General features: G+C 34.2%; 1 protein-coding gene and 2 pseudogenes across 3 annotated transcripts; 1 reads left to right on the forward strand and 2 right to left on the reverse strand.

Moving 5' to 3' along the window:
- Window positions 1-1,456: 1,456 nt before the first annotated feature.
- LOC148923395 (uncharacterized) lies at window positions 1,457-6,099 on the forward strand (annotated as a pseudogene). Its single transcript, XR_016132881.1, has 5 exons — window positions 1,457-1,540; window positions 1,852-1,938; window positions 2,319-3,837; window positions 4,035-4,133; window positions 4,355-6,099. The product of XR_016132881.1 is annotated as an uncharacterized LOC148923395 (transcript).
- Window positions 6,100-6,213: 114 nt separating this feature from the next.
- LOC125203349 (uncharacterized) lies at window positions 6,214-8,547 on the reverse strand. Its single transcript, XM_048101673.2, has 4 exons — window positions 8,376-8,547; window positions 7,835-8,280; window positions 7,078-7,681; window positions 6,214-6,893 (listed from the first exon to the last, which is right to left on the reverse strand). Exons 1-4 carry the CDS (start codon window positions 8,451-8,453, stop codon window positions 6,435-6,437), a joined length of 1,587 nt encoding a protein of 528 aa, XP_047957630.1. The 5' UTR covers window positions 8,454-8,547; the 3' UTR covers window positions 6,214-6,434.
- A 4,555-nt stretch (window positions 8,548-13,102) lies between these two features.
- On the reverse strand, window positions 13,103-15,198 carry LOC125206519 (uncharacterized; annotated as a pseudogene). The gene is made up of 4 exons (XR_016132253.1): window positions 15,122-15,198; window positions 14,637-15,042; window positions 13,927-14,501; window positions 13,103-13,733 (listed from the first exon to the last, which is right to left on the reverse strand). The product of XR_016132253.1 is annotated as an uncharacterized LOC125206519 (transcript).
- Between the last annotated feature and the right edge of the window lie 9,400 nt (window positions 15,199-24,598).

The following is a 24,598-nucleotide window of genomic DNA, read 5'->3' on the forward strand; positions in this document are numbered from 1 at the left end:
AAGTCTATGCAACCAAATTTTGTACAACCAAAAATTGATTTATTTGGGAGAAAAAGTAATGTATATAGACATTTAATTAAAAAGTATAGACATATATATAGTATAGGGAACGTGCATAATATTACGGTATTTGTGTATAATTTTTAAATTTTTTTTGAACCATAAAATGTAATTAATGCATACTTTAATTCAAATTTAAAAAATAATAGAGAAATAATTCAAATATAAAAATAAAAATTGAAAATGAGGCCAAAGACTAATAAATTATTTTTAATTTGTTAACTAACTATATTTATTATTTTAATATTTAATTAACACATCAAAATAGCTAATATAATATTGTTTTGGTTGTATAAAATTTGGTTGTTTATCATTGTTTATCATTGCTCTTAAATTTATGAGGCGTTCTCAAATGCTATAATGCTTCAATTATAATCAAAATTGTACTATGACATAATAAATTAATGTGAGGTTTTCTTTCTAAAAACCAATGGTTTTGATATAGTGTACCTGTACCACCACTATCGGTTTGCTTTCAAGGAAAAAAATATGAACGATTTTTCCCTGGAAATGAATTTTCCATGTATATATGGATACCTAGATATAAAAATCTCAGCTACATGTCTGTCTAAAAATATATACTATATGCCTAAAAACGCAGCTGGCAATATAAATTTATGTACTTTGTAGTTAGTGGTCATTAAACACAACTTAGTCGGAAGTAATTTCACGATTGGATCTTAATTAATCTATCGCTCCTACGCAGTGTTCGAGTTAGGAAAGAGCAACCTAATACCCGTTCTTAGGATTAATTGCAAGTTGTAGTCATATGTAATTAAGAGAGTATTTATTAATTTAAAATAATTTTTTTTTTCTTTTTGTTCGTCTTTTAAAAATAAAAATATTTTCTTCTCTTTAAAGAGGTGAAACCTTAACACACTTTTATTTCTCTCTCTCCAAAATCTTCGTTGTTTCAGTTTCTATTTTTAGGGCATAGAGAGAGTATATATTTATGAAACCCAATACATATCAAATACAGTTGAACTTCAATTTATTAGGTCGACAAGTAAATAATGTATGCAATTGATTTTGGGTCAAGGTCTGTAGTAATTTGGTGAAGAGCTAACCCGGCCCAAATAATTTGAGATAGTCAGGCCGGCCGTCTTCCTATTCTTTCATTCATTTTATTACAATTAATTAATTTCTATTTGAGGGTGTTGAAGATCAATTTAAATGGTAATTTGTTGCAATTATTGTGTTTAGGTCGGATATTTTGCAAGTTTGATGTTTAAATTGAAAATTGGAGTTAAATTCCTGCATGGGTTTTGAGCAATTATTGATTCTTCATGTATATAATTTTGGTGGGATGTTATTTGCTTTCACTTTCCCCACTTCCTTTTTGGTTTTATTTGGTGGGTGCTTGTATGATTAAAGGAGACCATTTTTTGTCGCCTATATGGAGAAATGTTTCCTCAACATGAACTCATTTGTAGATGTAAAATCTTGGGATCTCTCTCATCTCAGTAGACATGTTACTAAAGTAGCTCCACACACAAATGATTGAAGCTTTTGTTTGTTAGTTAGGGATTTTCTTGCAATATTTGAACTGTTAAGTGGAGTAATATTTTTGCTTATAATATTTCTGGTGATGAACATGCTTTGTTAATTATGTTCTCTGATGGTGGTGGCCTCCGTAGTCGGTTTTGGTTATGCTAAACCTTCATTTTGGTTGTGGGAGTTAAGTGCAATAGGATGCAATTTGTAAATGCGGAATCAATGAATTACATGTTTTATAGCTCAATCTGGAGATGGTGTTGGTTATGACATTTTCAAAATTTTGAATTAGTACAGGTTTTGAAGGATACCAGCCTCCTCAAGGGCATTACTTTTGGTAAAAAAGAATCCAATTCTAGTCTGTTGACACGAAGAGAGCTTTCTGTAAGTTTCAATATGTATTTTCTGTTCATATTTTTTATCTCCTTCCCACTCCCCCTAATTGCACCTATCATTCGTGAGACATATACGTGTACAGTAATGTTCCTAGGTGTGATCATTTGGGTTTTGGAGAATCTTTCTCTTAATTGTGATTATACAAACCAGATGCATCAGCTTTTGTTTCCTCTATTGAAAGAATCTTAACTCTGCACTGTCTATGTTGTGTGTATTTTGGTTTTTGAATCACATTTTTGAGGTATATGTAGTAAATTGAAAGAATCTTAACTCTGCTGTCTCTGTTATATTAACATAATATATGAATCTTACTATGTTTTCTATTTTAACTGTGGAAGTACATTGTACTTGTAGAGATCTGCAAGTAGAAGCCAGCTAAAGTTTCTGCTCAGGAGCATCCACAATTTGACAACCGAAAAGCTAAGCCCGGTGTCAAAGTTCAATAAACCATAGGTGATATACGTATTTAAGAAACTTATGTAAGCAAAACCAGAAGACATTAAAGGAAGCCTTTAAGATCTACAGCCCCTATACCCTCAGTGCAGACATAACTCTTCAACTGGTAAATTAGTGGAGGATTTAGCCGAGCTAGAAGCAAAAGTTACCTCTAACAAAAGCCAAGATATTCTTCTATTAGAAAAGGACTTCAGGGATGAAGAGATTAGCAGTGAAACTACAAATCCAGCCAGACGATTGATTTACCAGTTAAATGGATAATAATGATGGAACCCCTTGAGAGTGTGAGAAGGGTTCCAAGTTACATGGAAAAAAAACTGCATTCTAATGTCTCCCCAGGCAAAGGTGAGAGCTCAAGTCTCCCCAAGGTTTGAACAAGATGCAACTGGAAGCAATGCTCCAACCAGACGTCATTCTTTGCCATCTTCCATTGGTGGGGAACTGATTTCATCACCAAGAGTTCGCAAGCTGGCTCATTCTAATGGCTAATAATGAACCAAAATTGATAGATCCATGTCTTCCTTGAGAGAAATTGCAGGTAAGAGCATTAATCTCTGCACTTAGTTAATTATGTGTTAATAATTTTTAGTTCCATCCCATTACTTTGTTTACCTCTATTTGAAGATTTAGCTCAACATATGATGCTGAGTAGTTACTGTTTGTCATATCTTGGACAGTATGAAATACTAGCATTTTTCCAGAAATCCATATTTTCTACATATACTTCCCTTTAGTTTTCTTTTCTCATATTTGACCGTTTGTCTAACATTATACACATTTTGCATTTAATAGCCTCTCATAGTTCTCTTGTTCATCAAGTATGGCAAATCATGTCATTTGTAGCATCTCTAGAAGACGAACTTATCCGTCAGTTGGGCTTTAACTGAACTTTTTTTACCTGAGCGATCTATTTGTGATTTGTCTGTTGGACTTGAGAATAAATTTGACCATGACAAGGGAGTTCACCATTTTTCGCAATGTCACGACTCTCATGTAACCCTGCATGTGCTGTTACCTTCTTTCTGCTCCCAATCTTGCGGCTCAAAGTGCTTGGTAGATCACCTGATAAAGGTGGGATATATACGCAATCTCATGTAGACAGTAAGAAACTGTGCAACAGTCATATGCAGTTAATGTAAACTCACAAGCTGAATACCTGATTTAAGTGCACCTTGAGGCTCGACAAGGTATAATGCTAATTCTCTGTTGTCTTATATCAGATCACCACAAGAGTTCCCCCAAACACTTCAGCGAGCATAACTCATCCCAGAAAATACTCAATGAAGCGATTGGGAGGACTCTGGTCGAGACCTGATGATTTATCAGTTGTTTGAAGCTGAGTCCGTTCCCGCACCGGCATTATTACTATGCTGATGCATTGGACTTGAATTGCCTGTTTTCTTTCTTTTTTCCTAAGATGACCCTTTTCAGGTATCCCCAAATGCATAAAATCTGTGCACTCTTTATTCCTGATATCAGATCGCCCCCGGAGTTCCCCCAAACACTTCAGTGTCCATCCTTTCTCAAGAAACTATGCAATGAAGCGTTGGAGGGAACTCTAGGGGAAAACTGATGAGTACTTTCCACTTGTTTGATGATTGAACTCAAACTGATACCTCTATATATAGTTGGCGATGGAGCAGAGGAACGGAGTCTTTGTAGGAAATGCATATCAGACACAGAAGTACCCAGAAGGTCCAGAGCATATTTGGTTGGTATCGCAAAAGGTCAGAATATTACGATTCCTTTCATCTCCCAACTTGTAATATCATCAAATGCTGCAAAATGTTTTTATGATAAAATCAGACACTTGGTGAATCAGAGTATCAGTCCTCGGAATATGATTTAGTTTTGGTGAAAGTAAGTTGGAAAGGATGATAGGATCAATTGTGCAGATTCAGTTATGAAAATGATTCCATGGCATAACATAACCTACATTCTTAACCAGGTTCAATATCTCCCATGTATTTACCTTGTTTTCATGGTTGACAAGTGGTCCTATCGAGGATTTATCTCTAAAACTACGTGGTCAAGTCCTTAGATCAGGATGCACCAACCATAAGCTTAAGCGAAGGGCCATTTTGCTAGCTTATGCTTTAGAATCATGAGGCGTCAGATTTCAAGAAAACCACATCAATCTGCATTCATGTAAAGAAATTGAATGATTGCTACATGAGTTGGTAATTTTGATTACAACTTTCTTTCTAGGAAAACTTTCGATATGACAAACTTAAATTTGTAGTTACTTGATCTGGGATTTATTTTTGCATCTCTAAAATGTTCTTTCAGGCTTTATTTTTTATGTCAATCCCACGGCCAAATTCCTTTGTTGAACTGTTCTTGAAATGTTTGTTTATAGCATGTACATGGTGACTTTGCATGTAAATTGTAGATGATAACTGTTTTGGGTCAGTAGTACAGCGCTGGCGGCCCAGCCCGGCCCGAATATTTTACACCATAAATCACAACATTAATTATCTAAACTTGCAAGTTATTTGAAGTGTTTTTCCATGTTGGACTAAAAGAAAAGATACCAAGTAAGAAATGGAGAATGTCTTTTGATTCCATGGATGAGGGAAAAGGTGGTACCCTTTTTTGTATATGGGCTACTTTCTCGACCAGGTTCAGACTCTCACTACTAGTTTACTGGATACTTTGTATAAGCAAATTAGTACTACTAAAATTAAAAAGGGGAAGAAAATTATCAGTACAATAAATAATGGTAAGACTGAATTCCTTTCAGTATCATGTCTACTATATTACTGAGTAATACTTATAGTAGTATTCGATTCATGGAAACCCCCTTACGTCAAAGTTCAATTATAATATGAACTAAACTAATGTACTGTGAAGTCCGGATTAGTTGGTAAGACATTTCTCCTTTAAGAGGTCAAGGATTCGAGTCACCATGGGTTTAGATGGGGAACCATTATTGATCGGCCCTCTTTAGAAGATAAAAATAACTACACTAATGAGCAGTAGTGCATTCTATTACAAATGTATTTTTTTTGGAATGGCTGGCTTAATTATTTCATCCCACATTCCCACCGAATTGAAATTATTTGAATTCTCTGACATTATGATGAGCAGCTAACATGTAAAAATCTATATTGTATTTTCGTATATATATAATCTACTCCATATTCCAATGTACATTTTGCCATATTTAAGTTTCTTTTTTTTTTCGCTGTTCACATTTTAGCAAGGGGCACTTCAACTCAACTGAATTTGGACCCATTTCCCTTTTGACAGATCATTTCTCACTCTTTTTCTATTACTTGGAAAACAGTATAAGATCACATTTTTATTGTCAAACTAGCCAATTGCCATTGTAAGGATTTATATTACAAAATTCACTAAGCTTAAGCTCACATTTTTATTTGTAGTTTTTATTAGTTTCATGATGCAGTTGTCAACTTTTTTCACGATAATGTACGTAGTCGACTCTTTAATCTATATATCTAGAACGAAATATGCTGTTAAATTGTAGTAGTAGGAGAATTAATTTTGTTGAAAGGTTTAGTAGTATAATTTATAATCATGCATCACACGATCGAGTAAAAGCGTGCATCGTTCCTCAGTAGAGTGTGTATGATGTTGAGTTTGGTGAACACATGGAAATAGTTGGCGACAGAGCTAGAAAACTGAAGGATCGAAGATTCTTTGAAGGGACTAATTCAAATAGATTGTTAAATCATATAATATGACCCATATTTGTGACCAGGTTCAGAAACTGCCATTTTAATTAGGACAAAAAAAAAAGCTTCACATGTTTGATTCTTGGTACGGAGTTAGGCCCCCTATATATATAAATATAGGCAACAAGAGTCATTTGTATTACTATTATAACAACATAGTACATTGTGATTGGTGATTGGTGTGGTTTCGACTGAAGTTTCCTCAAACTACTTCACAAGTAATAAAACAGTTCCATTTCCTAGTGAAGTGTTTGGGGGAACTTCGGGCGCCGCCTCACATATATTTTGAGTATTTATTTTCTTTATCCTTTATTATCTAATTCTAATTCTTTAGGGAATGCACAAGGCAAAGAGATACTTGCCGCTGGTCCAAGTGGGGTGGAACCTCGCGAGACCTATTGTATAGCCGTGCCCGATGAAGATGCAGCCGTAGCTTGATGACGCTCCTCCATACACGGTGGCTCCCGTCTCGAATGTCCAGATTATAGCCCCTGTCCTTGCATCCATTGCATAGACGGGCCCTGTTGGTGCCACCGAGCCTGCAAATAGGACTCCGTTGACAATTGTGACTGGCCCGTGGGCAGTTTCGTTGCTCGGATTAGCCGTGGTCCATAGGATTTTCCCAGTGTTGGCATCCATCGCTACCCATCCACCCGCCGTGGTGTTTCGGGTAGACGGCTTCAGAGTGAAGGGCTCATTGTTGGAATTCACTATATTCGTATACACGCGCGATCCATCGGTAGCTGCACCCCACACCCCTCCTCCTTCTAGTCCTCCAGGGCCCGCTTTCTGTATATTTAAAAATACAAGCAAGAATTATAAATATAGTCAATGTGATAGAAGTTTACGAGGTTTTATCTTAAAATCAATAGGTGATAAATGAAGTAACTCACGAGACTTGAGTATATAGTAGTTTCAGTTATCTTTTTACACCAATTATCGTCTATCAACACAAATATAATTATTGACTTACAACGGACCACACGATGTCACCATTGGCGCGATCTAGAGCCCAAGCAAAGCCGCTTTTTTGAACCGCGACCACAACGTCACGCAATCTTCCATTGGACAAAATGGTGAGCTGCATCGGAGCCTCACCAAAGTCGGCATCCAAGTTGGGGCCGGTCGGACAATCGGGGCTGTTGGGGACCAAACATGTGAAGTAGAAAACATCATAACCACCCAGTTGCCTAGCCCATGCAATTCTCCCACTATTCAAATCAAACGCCATCAATGAATCAAAATGTATATCCGGCCCGAAGCACTCATCGGGCTTGCTCGGCGGCGTCGTTCTGTTGTTCTGCCTAGCTTGACACTGAAGAACCTCAGTCGGAGCAATATACAGTTGCCCAGTTCCCACGTACACGAGGCCACGCCTTGTGTCAATGGAGGGGCTGCTGCCCCAAATGGCAGCGCCGGCATATCCTCCTAGTTTCCCGCCGTTGTCAGGTAAGGTATACGTTTGCCATAATATTTTTCCACTTTTTACATCTATCTTCACTAGGCTTCCTCGGAAAGTGCAACATCTCGACGCCGGTAATGTTACTTCCAGAGACGATACTCCCACATAAAATCCACTGAAACATGTACGTAAATATAACAAAGATCCTCTATCAGTACAAACACAAAAATGAAACCAATATATAAATTCCAAACTATTCTTACTATCAGTCTATCACTAATTGGTTTTAAGATGGAAATACATGAAATGGAGTTAGAATTGAACAAACCCTCTATAAACTGTTCCGGATGCCGTAACGAGGGCCAAGGGGGTCGGATCGACCCGAGTAGACCAGACAAGTGTTCCCGTGGAGCGCGTGACCGCGACTACGTAGGCCGGGCCATAGATTCCAACAATGAGGAGATCGTCAGCCACCACAGGCGTCGAACGCGACACCGTGACGTTGACGGATGTTCCTGTCGGAGGTATCCCTGTCAACTGCCCTATATTACGTTGCCATATCAGCGCCCCGTTGGCAGCGTTAACGGCGTAAAGATTGCCGTTCCACGACGGGAAGTAGACTACACCGTTGGCCACCGACGGCGTTGCCGTTATGTCGAATCCGGCCAAGAATTTCCATCTCTGTCTCAACAGCCCTAGTCGAACGGAGATCGGATTGATACTTCCTCCAATCTCACTCCTTCTGTTGCTGATGTCTCTTCCATGGGTTAACCACTGCAAATAATTTGCCAAAGCTTCACTTTAAAAAAAAAGTAAAAATCTAAGTATACATACAAAGACAATAAAAATTAAAAATTAGCTATAATAACCTCCGCAGTTGAGTTGTCGGCAAATGAAATGAAACACAACGCCAACACAAAAATTGCATTACTTCCATGGTTAGCCATAATTTGGCGATGGAAAGGCCTACAATGTTAGAATTTTTTTTTTTTGCAATTAATACAGTTGATAAATATTAGGTGGAATATTCAAGTCAAGAAGTTGATTTTCCCGATTGAGTTGGTGTTTATATATTAATTTTGATAAATATACAGGAAAAATTTCTTTATAATAAAGTGTATTTCTTGCTAGATAGCAACTTAGCAACAAATTAGTTGCTATCTTTAGAACGAAACGGCAAAACGTGTTTCAATTGAGAAAGTGACCGAAATAAGAATTTTAAAATTATACTCGCTCAGTTCGCGAATGAGAATCTCATTTTTCCATTTTGTTCCATCTATGAATAGTAGTCTCATTTCATAATTATCATAAATGGTAAAAAAACTTCACGTTCCACCAACTCATTCCATTCACATAGTATCATTTAAAACTAATATATACAAGTGTGACTCATATTATTCCACTAACTTTCTTCCAGCCACTTTTTTTTACTCCCTCCGTCCCACAAAGATTATCCCATTTTTCCATTTCTGTCCGTCCCACAAAGTTTGTCTCATTTCACTTTTTACCATTTTTGGTAGTGGACTCCATATTCCATTAACTCATTCCTACTCACACTTTATTATAAAACTAATACTTTAAAAGTAGGATCCACATCCACCAACTTTTTCAACTCACTTTCCATTACATATCTTAAAACCTGTGCCGAGTCAAAGTGGGACTATCTTTGTGGGACGGAGGGAGTATTATTTACTAAAATCCATACAGGAAGAGAATGAGACTCTTATTCGCAGACAGAAGGACAATATTGTGATGTAATCTTGAAAAAACCAGCGAGATTTCGCCTCATAACTGGTGATAAAGTCGCAAAACTAACAGAAATCCTTCATAAATATCATAGAGAACGTCAAAAAAATTATTTGAGGCAAATTATTACTCGAGATTTAGCATCAATTTTCTTTAGTCAAATTAGTTTTTTTCTTTTTTTCATGTTAATATGTTAATGTGCTGATTATTTTAAAAACAATAAATACTAGTACCAAAAAAGTTTTCCTCTATCAAAGTTGACAAAGTAATTAATGGCTTTGGGCCTTTGACTACTGTTTTTTGCCTCTTTGATTAGGGAAAGTACAGTACAAACGTGTAGTCTTCGTCGTTTGATCTACTCCCTCCGTAAAATTATACTTGTGGGCATGAGTTTTAAGAAATGTAAAGGAAAGTTGGTTGAAAAAGTTAGTGGAATGCGAGATGCATTTTTTATATTGATTTTATAAATAAATGTGAGTGAAGTGAGTTAGTGGAAATGAGACCTACTTACTATATATAGTAAAAATGAAGTGTCACAATTATTTGGAATGTACTGAAATAAAAAAAGAGTGACAATTACTTTGGCGGAGAGAGAGTATTTTTTTTCTACAATGTTGAAGTTTTCTAATGGGAAAAATTGAATTATTAATTGTTGAAAAATACAACTCCTATGAAAGCCTACTTTCTCCCAAGCCAAAAAAGTTGACATAAATAAATTTGACTTGCGACTTTAAAGATTTATTAATCACACGTCACCCTTTTTATAAATCACAGACTTCAATTTTTATTTATTTTTTACTTCGCACTATTCAATGATCTAATGCATACAAAATTATCTAATTAAATTCATACACAAGAAAAGTACAAATTTCGTTAAAATTAACAATTTATACAATAAAAATAACAAAATTATCTAATTAAATTCTCGACTTCTAGAGAGTGTTTAGATTTTTTGGATTTACCTAGTTGAAATGGTATTAAAAGATTATAGTTATACATGTTCACTTCGAAGTGTCTTCCGAGCATATCTCGTTCAACTTTAATTTCTAATCTCTTTGTTTTTTTTTGGTGGTATACAATTGGATCTTTGCTTGTATACACTTATATTTTAAAAATTCGCTTTATTTTCTTGGTGGAGAACTGCGTGTTGTAAACGTGCCCAGTTAACACTGTTTGAGCAGGTCGTACGAGTGACAAAATGTTTAATTTTGTGAAATAAAATACTAGTACTATAGTATCGATCTAAATTTCGATTAGATAATCATGATATATCCATTATCTCTATGTCGACTATCTATGAGTGGGAAATATGGAATTAAAGTTTGTGACTTAAATATGATCAGAGTTTGAGATTAAGTAATGTGTTAATAAATCATACATTAAAATCTTGGTATGCGGAGAAATGTTTCGACAACATGCTTATTTGTAGATGTAAAATCTTGGGATCTCTGTCAGTAGACATCCTACTAAAGTGGCTCCACAAATGATTAGAGCTATTGTTTGTAAGTTAGAATATTCTTGCCACTGATGGTGGAAGGGCCTCCGTAGTCAATTTTAGTCTTGCTAAACCTTCATTTTGTTTATTTTTTGCTTTGCTGCAACACATAATTGTATTCATCTTTCTGTTCCCAATTCATCTGCTCAAAGTGCTTGGTTGATGATCTGGATAAAATATGTAATCCCATACAGTCAAATGCAGTTAATGTGAACTCAAATAATTAGCTGAATACCTGATTTTTGAGGCTCAACAAGGTATGATGCTAATTCTCCGTTGTCTTATATCAGATCGCCACGGGAGTTCCCCCAAACACTTCAGCGAGCATTACTCATCTACTCAATGAAGTGATTGGGAGGACTCCGGTCGAGACCTGATGATTTATTAGTCGTTTTAAGCTGAATCCATTGTGGCACTGAATATGTATCAGATTGCCCCAGGAGTTCCCCCAAACACTTCAGTGCCTATCCTTTCTCGAGAAACTATGCAATGAAGCGTTAGAGGGAACTCTGGGGGAAAACCGACGACTAGTTTCCACTTGCTTGATAACTAAACTCAAACTGATACCTCTATATATAGTGGTTGATGGAACAGAGGAGCATAGTCTTTGTAGGAAGTGTAAACCATTCAGATCATATTCGGTATCACAAAAGGTCAGAATATTACGATTCCATGCATTTCCCAATCATCAAATGCTGCATAATGTGTTTATGATCAAATCAGACACTTGGTGAATCAGAGTATCATTCTTCCAAATATGATTTAGTTTTGGTGAAAGTAAGTTGGAAAAGGATGATAGGATCAATTATGCAGATTCAGTTGTGAAAATGCTTCCATGGCAGAACATAACATAACCTACATTCTTAACCAGGTTCAATTTCTCCCTTGGTTGGCAAGTGGTCCTATCGTAGGATTCATCTCTAAAACTACACGATCAAGTCCTTCGATTGAAATGAACCAGCCATAGGCTTAAGTGAAGGGCCAGCTTATGCTTTAGAATCATGAGGCGTCAGATTTCAAGAAAACCACAACAATCTGCTTTGATGTAAAGAATTTGACTGATTCCTCCTGGATTTGGTATTTCGGATTGAAAGCAATTTTCTTTATAGGAATGATTTTCTGCATCTCTAACATGTTCTTTTAGGCTTTTATTCTTGGCCCAGACTATTGGTTAAGGCTTTATTCTCGTATTCTTTGTCGAATACGAGAATAATTAAACTGAAGGTTTATACCATTGGAGTACTTATTTTCAATGTAAATCTTAAAGGCCGAAATCCCTTGTTAAACTGTGCTTGAAATGTTTGCTTATAAGCATGGTGAGTTTGCAAGTGTTTTCCATGTTAGACTATAAGAAAAGATACCAATTGAAACTGTAAGAAATACTACTATGTATTTTGATTCTAGGGATGAAGGAAAAGGTGATACCCTTTTAAGTATGTGGGCTACTTTTTCGACCAGGTTCAGAGTCTCCCTCTTTCTTATATACTACTAATTTACTGGAATTTTGAAGGAGATAAAACTTATCAGTACATTAAATTAAATAATTGTAAGATTAAATTCCTTTTGTGGACAATATATGTCATGTGTTGATTAAAACAACCCCTGTTTTGGTTGGTTGGAATCTAATGTTTTCCTAGTTACAGGGAAAACGAGACTTTTATTGAGTTCCGAATTATCTTAAGCTTTATTTTAGGATAGGAAGATAATTAATACTAGTAATAATGTTTTATTTATACTAGTTTTTTGGTTTATTTTAGAAAATATTGCTAAATTATGATATTTTTACCAAATTACTAAACTTTAATTTGTTTCAAAATGGTTACTAAACTTGTATTTTTTTCATCACTTAAGATTTCAATTCAAATTTGCTAATAATTGCAGTGTTCCACATGGAAATTAAAATGCCACATGTCTTACTAGTAATTTCTTCATTTGTTTTCCTGAGAAGTCCATAAGAATCAACGAAATTGTTGTGGATTATTATTATGGTTCGCTCCCTTGTTATCTAACACGAAATATTTTTGTTGAATTGCATAAGAATTAATTAATCATGTTGTTAGGTTAACTAACATTCATAAAGTATCATGCATCAAACGAGTAAAATCAGTAGAGTGTGTAGGAAGTTGAATTTGATGAACACATAATTATAGTAAGAGTAATTAAAGCTTGAAAAGTGACTAATTCCAAAGATTATTGAATCATATAATTTGACCCACATCTGTGACCAGGTTCAGATATTGCCATTTTATTTAGGTGTCTTGGACAAAGATCTGATTCTTGGTACGGAGTTAGTAGGTCCTCTATATAAATATAGGCAACAAGAAGCCTTTGTATTATTATTACAACATAGTACATTGTGATTGGTGATTGGTGTGGTTTCGACTGAAGTTTCCTCAAACTACTTCACTAGTAATAAAACAGTTCCCTTTCCTAGTGAAGTGTTTGGGGGAACTTTGGGCGCCGCCTCACACATATCTTGACCCTTCTATTACCTTTTTATGTTTACTACTCCTCTAACTCTGATTTTTTAGGGAATGCACAATGCAAAGAGATATTTGCCGCTGGTCCAAGTGGGGTGGAACTTCGCGAGACCTATTGAATAGCCGTGCCCAATGAAGATGCATCCGTAGCTCGACGATGCTCCTCCATACACGGTGGCTCCCGTCTCGAATGTCCAAATTATAGCCCCTGTCCTTGCATCCATTGCAAAAACGGGGCCTGTTGGCGCCACCGACCCTGCAAACAGGACTCCGTTGACAATGGTAACCGGCCCGTGGGCGGTTTCGTTCCTTGGATCAGCCGTGGTCCACAAGATATTCCCAGTGTTGGCGTCCATCGCCACCCATCCACCAGCTGTAGTGTTTCGGGTAGACGGGTTCAGAGTGAAGGGCTCTCTACTGGTATTCACTATATTCGTGTACACGCGCAATCCGTCACTAGCGGCACCCCACACCCCTCCTCCTTGTAGGCCTCCGGGACCCGCTTTCTGTAATCCGAACACAAGCAAAAATTACAAAATATGGTCATCATTCTAATAGAAGTTTATTAGTTCCATCCGAAAATAGGGAGTAGTTTTTAAGTGATTAGTGAAGCTAATTAGACTTATAATATGGCACGTATTTAAGTTATCATTTTACACCAAAAAACATTCATCAACACAAATATAATTAATGACTTACAGTGGACCACACTATGTCACCATTGGCGCGATCTAGAGCCCAAGCAAAGCCGCTTTTTTGAACCGCGACCACAACGTCGTGCAATCTTCCATTGGACAAAATGGTGAGCTGCATCGGAGCCTCACCAAAGTCGGCATCCAAGTTGGGGCCGGGCGGACAATCGGGGTTATTGGGGACCAAACAAGTGAAGTAGAAAACATCATAACCACCTAGTTGCCTAGCCCACACGATTCTCCCACTATTCAAATCAAACGCCATCAATGCCCGAAACACTCATCAGGCTTGCTCGGCGGCGTTGTTCTGTTGTTCTGCCTAGCCTGACACTGAAGAACCTCGGTGGGAGCAATATAAAGTTGCCCTGTTCCTACATACACGAGGCCTCGATGGAGGGGCTGCTGCCCCAAATGCCCGCGCTAGCGTATCCTCCTAGTTTACCGCCGTTATCAGGTAAGGTATACGTTTGCCATAATATTTTTCCACTTTTTACGTCTATCTTCGCCATGCTTCCTCGGAAAGTGCAACATTTTGTCGCCGGTAATGTCACTTCCTGAGACGTTACCCCGACATAGAATCCACTGAAACATATATGCAAATATAATAAAAATTCATTGTCAGTATAAATAGAGAACGGAAAACAATATATACATCTCGAACAATTTTTTCCTATCATCAAGACGATTTTTCCTGGTTTTAACATGGAATCATCTGACCCTCTGTAAACCGTTCCAGACGCCGGGATCCAGCCGAGTAGACCAGACAAGTGTTCCCGCCGAGCGCGTGACAGCGATGACGTAGGCCGGGGCGTAGATTCCAACAATGAGGAGATCGTCGGCCACCACAGGCGTCGCCCGTGACACCGTGACGTTGACGAATGTTCACTGCCCTATATTCCGTTGCCATATCAGCGCTCCGTTGGCGGCATCAACAGCGTAAAGATTTCCGTTCCACGACGGGAAGTAGACTACTCCGTTGGCCACAGCCGGCGTCGCGGTTATGTGGAATCCGGCCAACAATTTCCATCTCTGTCTCAACAGCCCTAAGCGAACGGAGATGGGATTGATACTTCCTCCGATCTCACTCCTTCTGTTGCTCAGGTCTCCTCCACGGCTCCACCATGGTTTAACCACTGCAAATTAATAATTTAAAATATATTAACACAAAATTTTAAATTTGTTAAGCTATAAGAATAAGAACCTCTGCAGTTGAGTTGTCGACAAATGAAAAGAAACAAAATGCCAACAACATGACTGCAATACTTCCATTGTTAGCCATAATGCAAAAATGCTGAAGCTTTTTTGTGATTTTCACAGTTGATTAGGTAAAATATTCAAGTCAAGATGTTGATTTGTATCGATTGAGTTGGTGTTTATATAAATATACAGGAAATTGAATTTCCATTATAATAAAGTGTTTTTGTTGATAGATAGAAAATTAGCAACAAATTTGTTGCTATCTTTAGAACGAAATGGCATAACTTGGTTCTGTTGGGAATGTGAAAATACTTATAAAAACAAAATACAAGGATAGAATCCTGAGAAAAGCAGCGAGATTTCGCCTCATAATTTGTGATAATGTCGAAAAACAAACAGAAACTCTTCACGTTGTATCAGATAGATTTCGTTTTCTTTATCAGTGTCTTCCATAATGAATAATTGTCTCCACTTATATATTTTGAAACATATGAAATTTATCGGAATTGTTGATGGTTGTTAATTGTTGTTAAATTGTATAGACTCCTTGTGAAGTTTGGCCTCACAGTATATTTCCAACTTGTTTCTGATTGTTGAATTTTAATTGATGGATCAAAATTTGGGGCTTGAGAATGATTGAATGATTACTATATCATTGTAGCATACTAAGAATACGTACTCTCTGTGTTCCTTATGTGACACATTTCTTTTTTCACGTATTTTGAGAATATTATAACAAATAGTTAGAATAGATTGAAAGTAAAGTAAAAGAGAGAATAATGTAGACGAGACACTCCTCTACATCATTCTCTTTCTTAGTCATTTGGATTAAATTTGGCTTTGTGTGTATCTAGCTAGCTAGCTAGTATTTGTATCACATTTACATCATGTATTTATAGGACTAATTCATATGATAATTTTACTCTATTTGCATACATCATGTAGTAGTATTTATTTATTGGACTAATTCATATAATAAAATACGATAAAATTGCTCTACTTTACCCTATTTGTATCATACTCCATATAGTTGCACCCGGGTCGACCCGAGTTTCCAGAAGTTGGGAAGGATTTTGGACAAAAATGTAACCAAATGAATTACTACTATTAGGCAATGTGTATTAGTTCCAAAATATACTGAAGTCTTCTCGTAGCCATCAATTATGATAATGTTTGAATCAGTGTTTAAATTTCAGACTGGATCGTCTGGTTTAGCCGTGAACAGACATGTGTCCGGTCCAACTGGAACATACTCCTTTCGTCTAAAAAAAATTGTCTCATTTGTGAACGGTAGAGTTTAATAAGTAATTGGTAAAGTAATATAAAAGAAGAAAAAGTAAGTAAAGTAAGGGACATCGAGAGAAAAAATTGCGTGAAGTATGAGACTGAAACTTTCTAAGACTATCTTTTGTGGACATTCCAAAATGACAAAATGAGACTATTTTTTATGGATGGAGGGAGTAAAAACTAGTGATCGGCCCGATTCAGTTAGAAACCAATTATAACCATTTTTTATATTTTTAAAAAACAAACAGGACTTTATTTTTTGATAATATTCTAGTTGGATCAATGGTGTAAATCATGAATTTGATACCTTGGTCCATTTGCTTACCCACCTGATTTTTGAAACATAGGTTTGAATGCACACATATATTCTACTAATGAACTGGACTATACCAACAAAATAATTAATACTAGGGTTTATATCAAATAAATCCTAGCAAGTTAAATTAGCACAGATAACTTGTTTACTGTAATACTTAGTTGTTTAGCAACCAACATTGCTGATTAAGCACAGCAATATTTTTCAATCATCAATGACAACATACAATATTACAAGAATTGGTGAAGTATATAGTACGTAGTACATTACTCTTGATTTCGTGGCCCATTATCATTCATGTGACGTGAAACAGTTGCAATTTAATTTGAGTTAATAATTAGTTTCTTATCAGGCTTTCAACTTTTCTTGTTTTGGTTATTTAATTTATAACTATTTCGATGAGTAAATTTTTTTTTTGAAAGGTCAAATTGTTGTAAAGAGTACTACTTGCATACAAAATCATTCGAATCAAATTAAATAGATAAAAATGTGAATATATTATACTACTGAGTTATACTTTAGGAATAACTAAAAATAATAAAAAGTATCAAAAAAATGTGTGCATATTTTAATAAATAATAATAATAATAATAATAATAATAATAATAATAATAATAATACATTTTCTTATTATATGATTTATCCCAGTATGGTCAATATCTGATATTTCCAATGAAAATATAGAATCTGGTCAGTATTGTAGGCAAGGTGCATAATAGAGAAGAATCCCTCGATCACTTTTGCTGTCAGATATAATATGTTATCCTTTAGTATCTCAGTATATCTTACTACTACTTGACAACTCACAATCAATTATACTAGTACTATATTAAATTAATCAAGTCTCCTTCAATATTATCACTAAAAGGGATTCAACACATTAATTATCTCGGACTTAAAATGAAGACTTAATCGAATTATGAGATTAATATTTAGGTGAAGAGATTAGGATAAAGGGCAGGCGTCATCCACCAAGATTCTTCACGTTTCCCACAATTGCGTCTACATTCAGTTCTTCCCCAGACACATCTCTCTGCATGATCAGGTCTCTCTCACTCTCTCTCTCTCAAGGTTAGCAAAGGGAAAAAGGTAGATCTACTATATTTTGTAGGGATTGCGACATTTTTTTTACTCAAATTTGATATTTTCATTTTTAGGGCAAATTTGATATTTTTCATGTTAATTTTGAATTTGGGAGTTTGTTTTTTTTTTCAAATTTGGGCGTATCGATGCTCTTGAAGTTGTGCGGATCGGAAACATTTATTTTGCCGCATTAGTTTGTGTGGTTAATTTTAATATATATATCTTTTTTGGAGACGAATAAATTGATTAATTAGTGGTTCCTGGTCCTGGATACTGTAAAAGTACTACTCCATAAAATTTGAGGAATCATAATTGGCGAAATATTAAATTAGGAATTTGCAAGTTAGTAATAGTTTTTCACATTATATGCTATTATGACTTCTTTTATTTTTTTTCTTTTAAAAACATCCTCATAACAAAGGGGAGGGTGTGGAAGTTTTATCGAATTAAAATGATAATTCTTCTCTTCTTCATTTGCATAAGCATAGATGATTATACTGCCACTCTCATTAATGTTCTTCTTTCTAGATTCTACGGATGTAATTTAAATCACACGATAATGAAATGAGACATATATAACTTAGCTATTGTGATTTGCTGATTTGTGTACAAAGGACGAATTTTTAGAAAGAGGTAGTAAAATATAATTAATGAGAGAATTGAGGCTTGGATTTTGATTATGAATCATAATTGCATTGTTTGTAATGTTTCTGGGTTGAATTTGTACTGCCTAAATCAATTACGCAAGGCTACATAACTCATACTCATAAAGAGCAAACATAAATCTATTAGCACTATTTGATTCAGTAAGTAATTAAATAAAAAAATAGAGAAAACAAAGTAAGGGGGAATATATAAGAAGCTAGTGAAATGGGGCGTGATGATAACTGAATAAGATTCTGATGTTTGGGACATGAAATGGAGTCTAGGTTCATTCTGGATCAGAGATATATTCCATGGTTTACAGCATCGGAGCAACGAATATGTTGAGCTCCAAAAAAACCTTTAAAAGCCACACTACAATTGACAACAAAAACATGATTGAGTTGCAACAATTTTATTTCATGCGTCCTCTAGAGTTCCCTGCAAACACTTCTCGGAGTCGACCACCCCAATTGCCTCTCGTGAAGTGTTTGGGGGAACTCCCGGGCTCGTTTGATCATACACACAATATTTCTTTCATCCTCCACCGGTAAGTACGTCTGCTGATTATGATTCTATCATCAAATTAATAACAATTGAAGTTAATCAAACTATATCTGGGGTTTCGTGAGCTAGTAGTGTGATTGGATTGTACAGTTTTCTTGGATTTTAAGATTTTGTTATTTAAAAATGTAAAGATAGGGCAAATGAGCTTAAAATTTAAGTAGCTAGTCACAACAATATTTTCCTCCATTCTCCAGATTTATGCATCGGCGATCCAAATTTTGGTTGATTTTTCTTATAAGTTCTTTCTTTCTTTCTTCAGCCCCAGCAATTAAAAAAAACAACAAGATGAGTTTAGTGCTTCAAGATTTATACAGTGAAATTTCCAGATTTCTTTCATTTTTCCTTTAGTTTAAAGACATATTATCCAGGTGCTAGAAAATAGAGGTGAAATTGGAGCACAGTACATCTTCAAGCTAGCTAGGGCTTGCGGTAAATTAAATAATTAATTGTTTCTGAAATTAGCTCATTTTGGAGATCTCTACATATTTTGAAAATAGTCTATAAGCTACAAAGTGCTATAACCTATCCCCTTTTACAAAATTAATTAATGAATTCCTTGAATAGAAAGATATGAGTGGAACAAAATCTTTTAGGAGCCTGACAATATTTAATTACACCATTAGCTAAATGCATTATTTGCCTCACGGCTACATTTTTAGTCCAACACGAGTAGGTCATCTAGAGAAATCGACCGTACCTGGGCGACGTTAATCCCGAAGATTGAAGGGGCAGAATATATCAAAGACTTTGGACCGATCAAAATGATTAAAGTCGGTGTAAAATCATTGTTAAAGTCATGGCAACTCTTGTTCATTCTCCAATATGGGATATTATTTGCCTCACAAGAGTCTAAGCAAAATTTTGGGTAAGAGTCTTAAAAACATGTTCCCCCGGACTATTGAAGCTATTTACTAATGAAGGTATGAGGGGTGTAGTAGGATAGCAAGGTTTGCAGATCGTTTTTCCCTAGCTCGGAGGAAGAGTCAGTTGAGGATCTCATTTTAGCCGTGAATCATGTGTGTGTAAACACGAGTAACCTGCAGTTCTTCAACAAATCAAATGCATTTTTGGGTTCTAACTTTGTTTTGTAAGTTTCAAATCTCAGAGTCAATCTACTCAACATGGAGGAATGGCCTGCAGGAATTGAAGGTTGTTCGGATTCGGTGCTTTTGACGCTAGAGATAATCATTGTGTGCTATGCGAGGAGGAAGACTAGATCATCAGCCACATTTTCTTTAATTTAGTTGCAAGATTTCATGTACTACTATTTTTTTTGTGATTGGTGGAGAGTGTTTCCATGTGTCTTCGACCTAATCACCCAATATTTGCTTTCTATGTTGGCTTGAAACCGGCTTAGAAGTTTCTATAAAAAATTCAGGCTTCTGTGACTGTGTTCTATATCAAGTCTATTCGGGATATATCTAAAAGAGTAAAGGTCAAAATTGGTCATACACATATAGTCAAAATACGAATTTGGTCCAAAACATTCACTTTTTGAAAATCGGGTCCAAAACATTTGAAATCGTTATCGAAGTGGTCCTAAATATTTGAAATCGTTATCGAAGTGGTCATTTTCCGTCAAAAACTAACAGTTAACGTCTAATTAATGTTTTTTAACTTAATTAATATACTAATGCATAATTAATTAAACAAAATTAAATATAAATTAATAAAATGCTAAGAAATTTCAAAATCCGAATCTCCTTCTTCTTCTCTCTGGCGCTCAACGTCGTCACGTCTTTCTCTCTCTGTTCGTTCCTCCACAAATCATTGTCATCGCGTGTTTCTCCGCATCGCTGCTGTCCGAGATCAAAACCGCCGCCGTCCACCATTGTTGTCGCCATCAACCCCTATTTCTTTCGGTCCTCCTCATCTCTCTCAATTTTCTTTCTCGGCGGTCCGGCGTTGTTATCTCCGCCGACGCGGTCGCTGTTGCTAGAAGATGGTTTCGTTTCCACCGCCTCTGCCTGCTCGTTGTCAGTCGAGAGAAAGACGCGACGACGTTGAGCACCAGAGAGAAGAAGGGAGAGATTCCGATTTAGGAATAACGAATGAGAGATGGAAGAGAAGGAAAAAGAGGGAGAAATAGTCGATTTTGAAATTTCATAGCATTTCATTAATTTTATATTTAAGTTTATTTAATTAATTATGTATTAGTATATTAATTAAGTTAAAAAATCATTAATTAGACGTTGACCGTTAGTTTTTCACGGAAAAGGTCCACTTCGATAATGATTTCAAATGTTTTGGACCCGATTTTTAAAAAGTGAATGTTTTGGACCAAATTCATATTTTGGCTATATGTTTAGGATCAATTTTGATTTACTCTGTCTAAAACAAGATTGCTTTTAAAAAATTTGTACCTAATTAAGTGCCGGACAAAAAACGGCATTTTTTGGTGCATTTATTGCATCAAAATTCATTTCATTTTAAATGTACTTGGAGTTGAAAGTAGGCTTTGCTTTTGTATATTATTCTCTCCGTCCCAATAAATATGAAAATCTGATTTTTGGCGCGAAATTTTATACAGTATTGTGAGTTAATGAAGAGGAAGTAAAGTAAGAAATAGAAAAAAATGGGGATGATGTTGTTTTCGTTTTAGGAAACATTTCATTTTTGATTAGATAATTCTAAAAGGAAAACGGAGTATTAGATTTGTGAATTGAAGACTAAGTGTAGAATTTTACATTTGATTACTAAGTAAAATTCTTTATTAAGGCCACGATAATTAATTACAATTTACAACTAAAGCGTCCCCACACACACAACACTAGGTAGTGACACACATACTATATAGATTCTTGACATAATTCAACTCGATCTATTTAAAGAGTAGTGATAAATTAACAAAAATTGTGGATACAAAATTGGACATTTTAGGTATTTTACATTTATAATAAATTTATGATTACTAATTCATTTAATGTATTACAAAATTACCTTCTATGATCATTTTGGAAAATTAAGTTTTCATAATCATCATTTACGCATTCTGTAGATAATTTACTATATCTTCATAACCAATTATGTAGATACCTTTACATTAGTCGCATAATTTCTTCTTCCAATAATAAGAATGTGGATATTTTTTTCATTTCAATTAATTCTTTAGTGTTATCGTCAAATAAAATAATTATAGTCATTCATATCAAATTATTTTATTAATAAATAATTTTAAAATTCCAATATAAAAACACTACATCCATATATACTTAATTTCAATGTGTTATCATCAAACGAAATCAATCATAATCATCAACACCAAATTATTTTATTGGTAATTTTTAAATTTGTAAATTACAAAAAATGACTACACGCAAATTTACTAATTTCTTAATCTTACCGTCCAAAGAAATAATAATAGTAGTATGTCTCATCCAATTAATTTATTATTAAATAGTAGTAATTCTTAAAATTCTAAGGTATGAAAACGACCAATGTATATATACTTATTTCTTAACTAATGCTATCATCAAAGAAAATAATCATAGTTATTCGTATCTAATTATTTTATTATTAAAAAATTCATAAATGTCTAGATATAAAAAATAGAATACGTCATACTCCATCCGTCCGGCACGAGGAGTCTCAATCACTTTTGCGCACCTGTTTTATAAAAATAATAAAAAATAGTTAAAGTGGAGAAATAGTAAAGTAAGAGAGAGAATAATGTTGAAAATAATCTTTTCAATATTATTCTCTCTTTTACTTTACCATTTCTCCACGTTAACTATTTTTTATTATTTTTATAAAATGGGTGCACAAAAGTGGCCGGACTCCTAATCACGGACGAAGATACTTAATTTCTTAGTTTTCAATATCCAAAAAAAATATTAGTATTTCGCATCTAATCCTTTCAACATTATTCTCTCTCTTACTTTACCATTTCCCCACTTTAACTATTTTTTATTATTTTTATAAAACGGGTGCGCAAAAGTGACCGGGACTCCAAATCACGGACAGAGATACTTAATTATTAGTTTTCAATATCCAAAAAAATACTCCCTCCGTCCCAGAAAGATTGTCTCATTTTCTTTTTCACACTCATTTTATAAAAATAATAATAAATAGTTAAAGTAGAGAGAGAGTAAAGTAAAAGAGAGAATAATGTAGAGAATAGTCTTACCTACATTATTCTTTCTCTTATTTTACTCTCTTTCAACTTTACCTATTTATTATTTTTGCAAAACGAGTGCGAAAAAGGAACTAGGACAATCTTTCTGGGACGGAGGGATTATATTAGTATTTCGCATCTAATTACTTTATTAAATATTCTTAAAATACCAAGTTATGAAAACAACCATATGCATATATTCTTAATTTCTTTGTGTTATCGTCGAAGAATTTGATAATAATATTTCACATCCAAGTATTTTAGTATTAAATTCATTCTAAGTTATATATATATATATATATATATATATATATATATATATATATAGATATATATATTTAATTTGTTACTTCTATCATCCAACAAATAAATCATAGTCATTCACAATTCAATTATTTTATTATTAAATAATTTATAAAATTCCAAGTTATATAAACAATTACATATATTTATATACACTTAATTTCTTAGTAACATCATCAAATGAAATAACCATTATCATCCACATCCAATTATTTTACTAATGAATAATTTTTGAATTTCTAAATTATAAAAATGACTAAATGCTTTTAAATGTTAGTATTTATTAGTGTTATCATCCAAAGAGATAAAAATAGTATTTCGCATCTAGATTTTTTTATTATTAAATAATTCTTAAAATTATAAACTATGAATGACTATATTCATATATAGTACCCTACTTAATTTCTTAGTGTTATCATCCAATAATTTAAGCAGAGTCATTCACATCCAATTATTTTACTACTAAATAATTTTAAAATTTTAATTATAAAAATGACTACACATATATATAGTACTGAATTTCTTTGTGTTATCAGCAAACAAAATTATTACATTAATCCACATCCAATTATTTTACTATTAAATATTTTTTAAAATTTCAAGTCATAAAATTGACTACATAATTTTATACTTATTTTCTTAGTATCATCAACCAACAAAAAAATCATAGTATTTCGCATCCAACTATTTTCTTATTAAATATTTCTTAAAATTTTAAGTTATAAAAACGTCTACATGCATATATACTTTATATCTTGGCGTTATAAACTTAATTTCGTAGTCTTATGATCATTAAATGAAATAATCATAGTCACTTGCATCCAATTACTAATTATTAATTGATTTTCTAATATCTAATTATAAAAAATGACTACTTCATATATATTTAGTTTCATAGAATTATCATCTAACGAAATAATATCATTACTTCGCATCTAATTATTTTATTTCTCTTTAAATAATTCTTAATATTCTAAGTTATGCAAACAATTATAGCATATATATTTCATTTCTTAGTGTTATTATCCAATAAAATAATAATACTCCTAGTTTTATTCGTTTTCAATTATTTTATTATTAAATAAATTTTATATTTTAAGCAAATAATAGTGTTATCATTCAATTTCTTTTAATTTATGAGACTTCCCTTAAATGAATGGCACCGTTTTT

Source organism: Salvia hispanica, chromosome 6, assembly GCF_029641045.1.
Source record: "Salvia hispanica isolate PSC_SH4W2 chromosome 6, Shi_PSC_v1, whole genome shotgun sequence".
Taxonomy (NCBI): Eukaryota; Viridiplantae; Streptophyta; class Magnoliopsida; order Lamiales; family Lamiaceae; genus Salvia; species Salvia hispanica.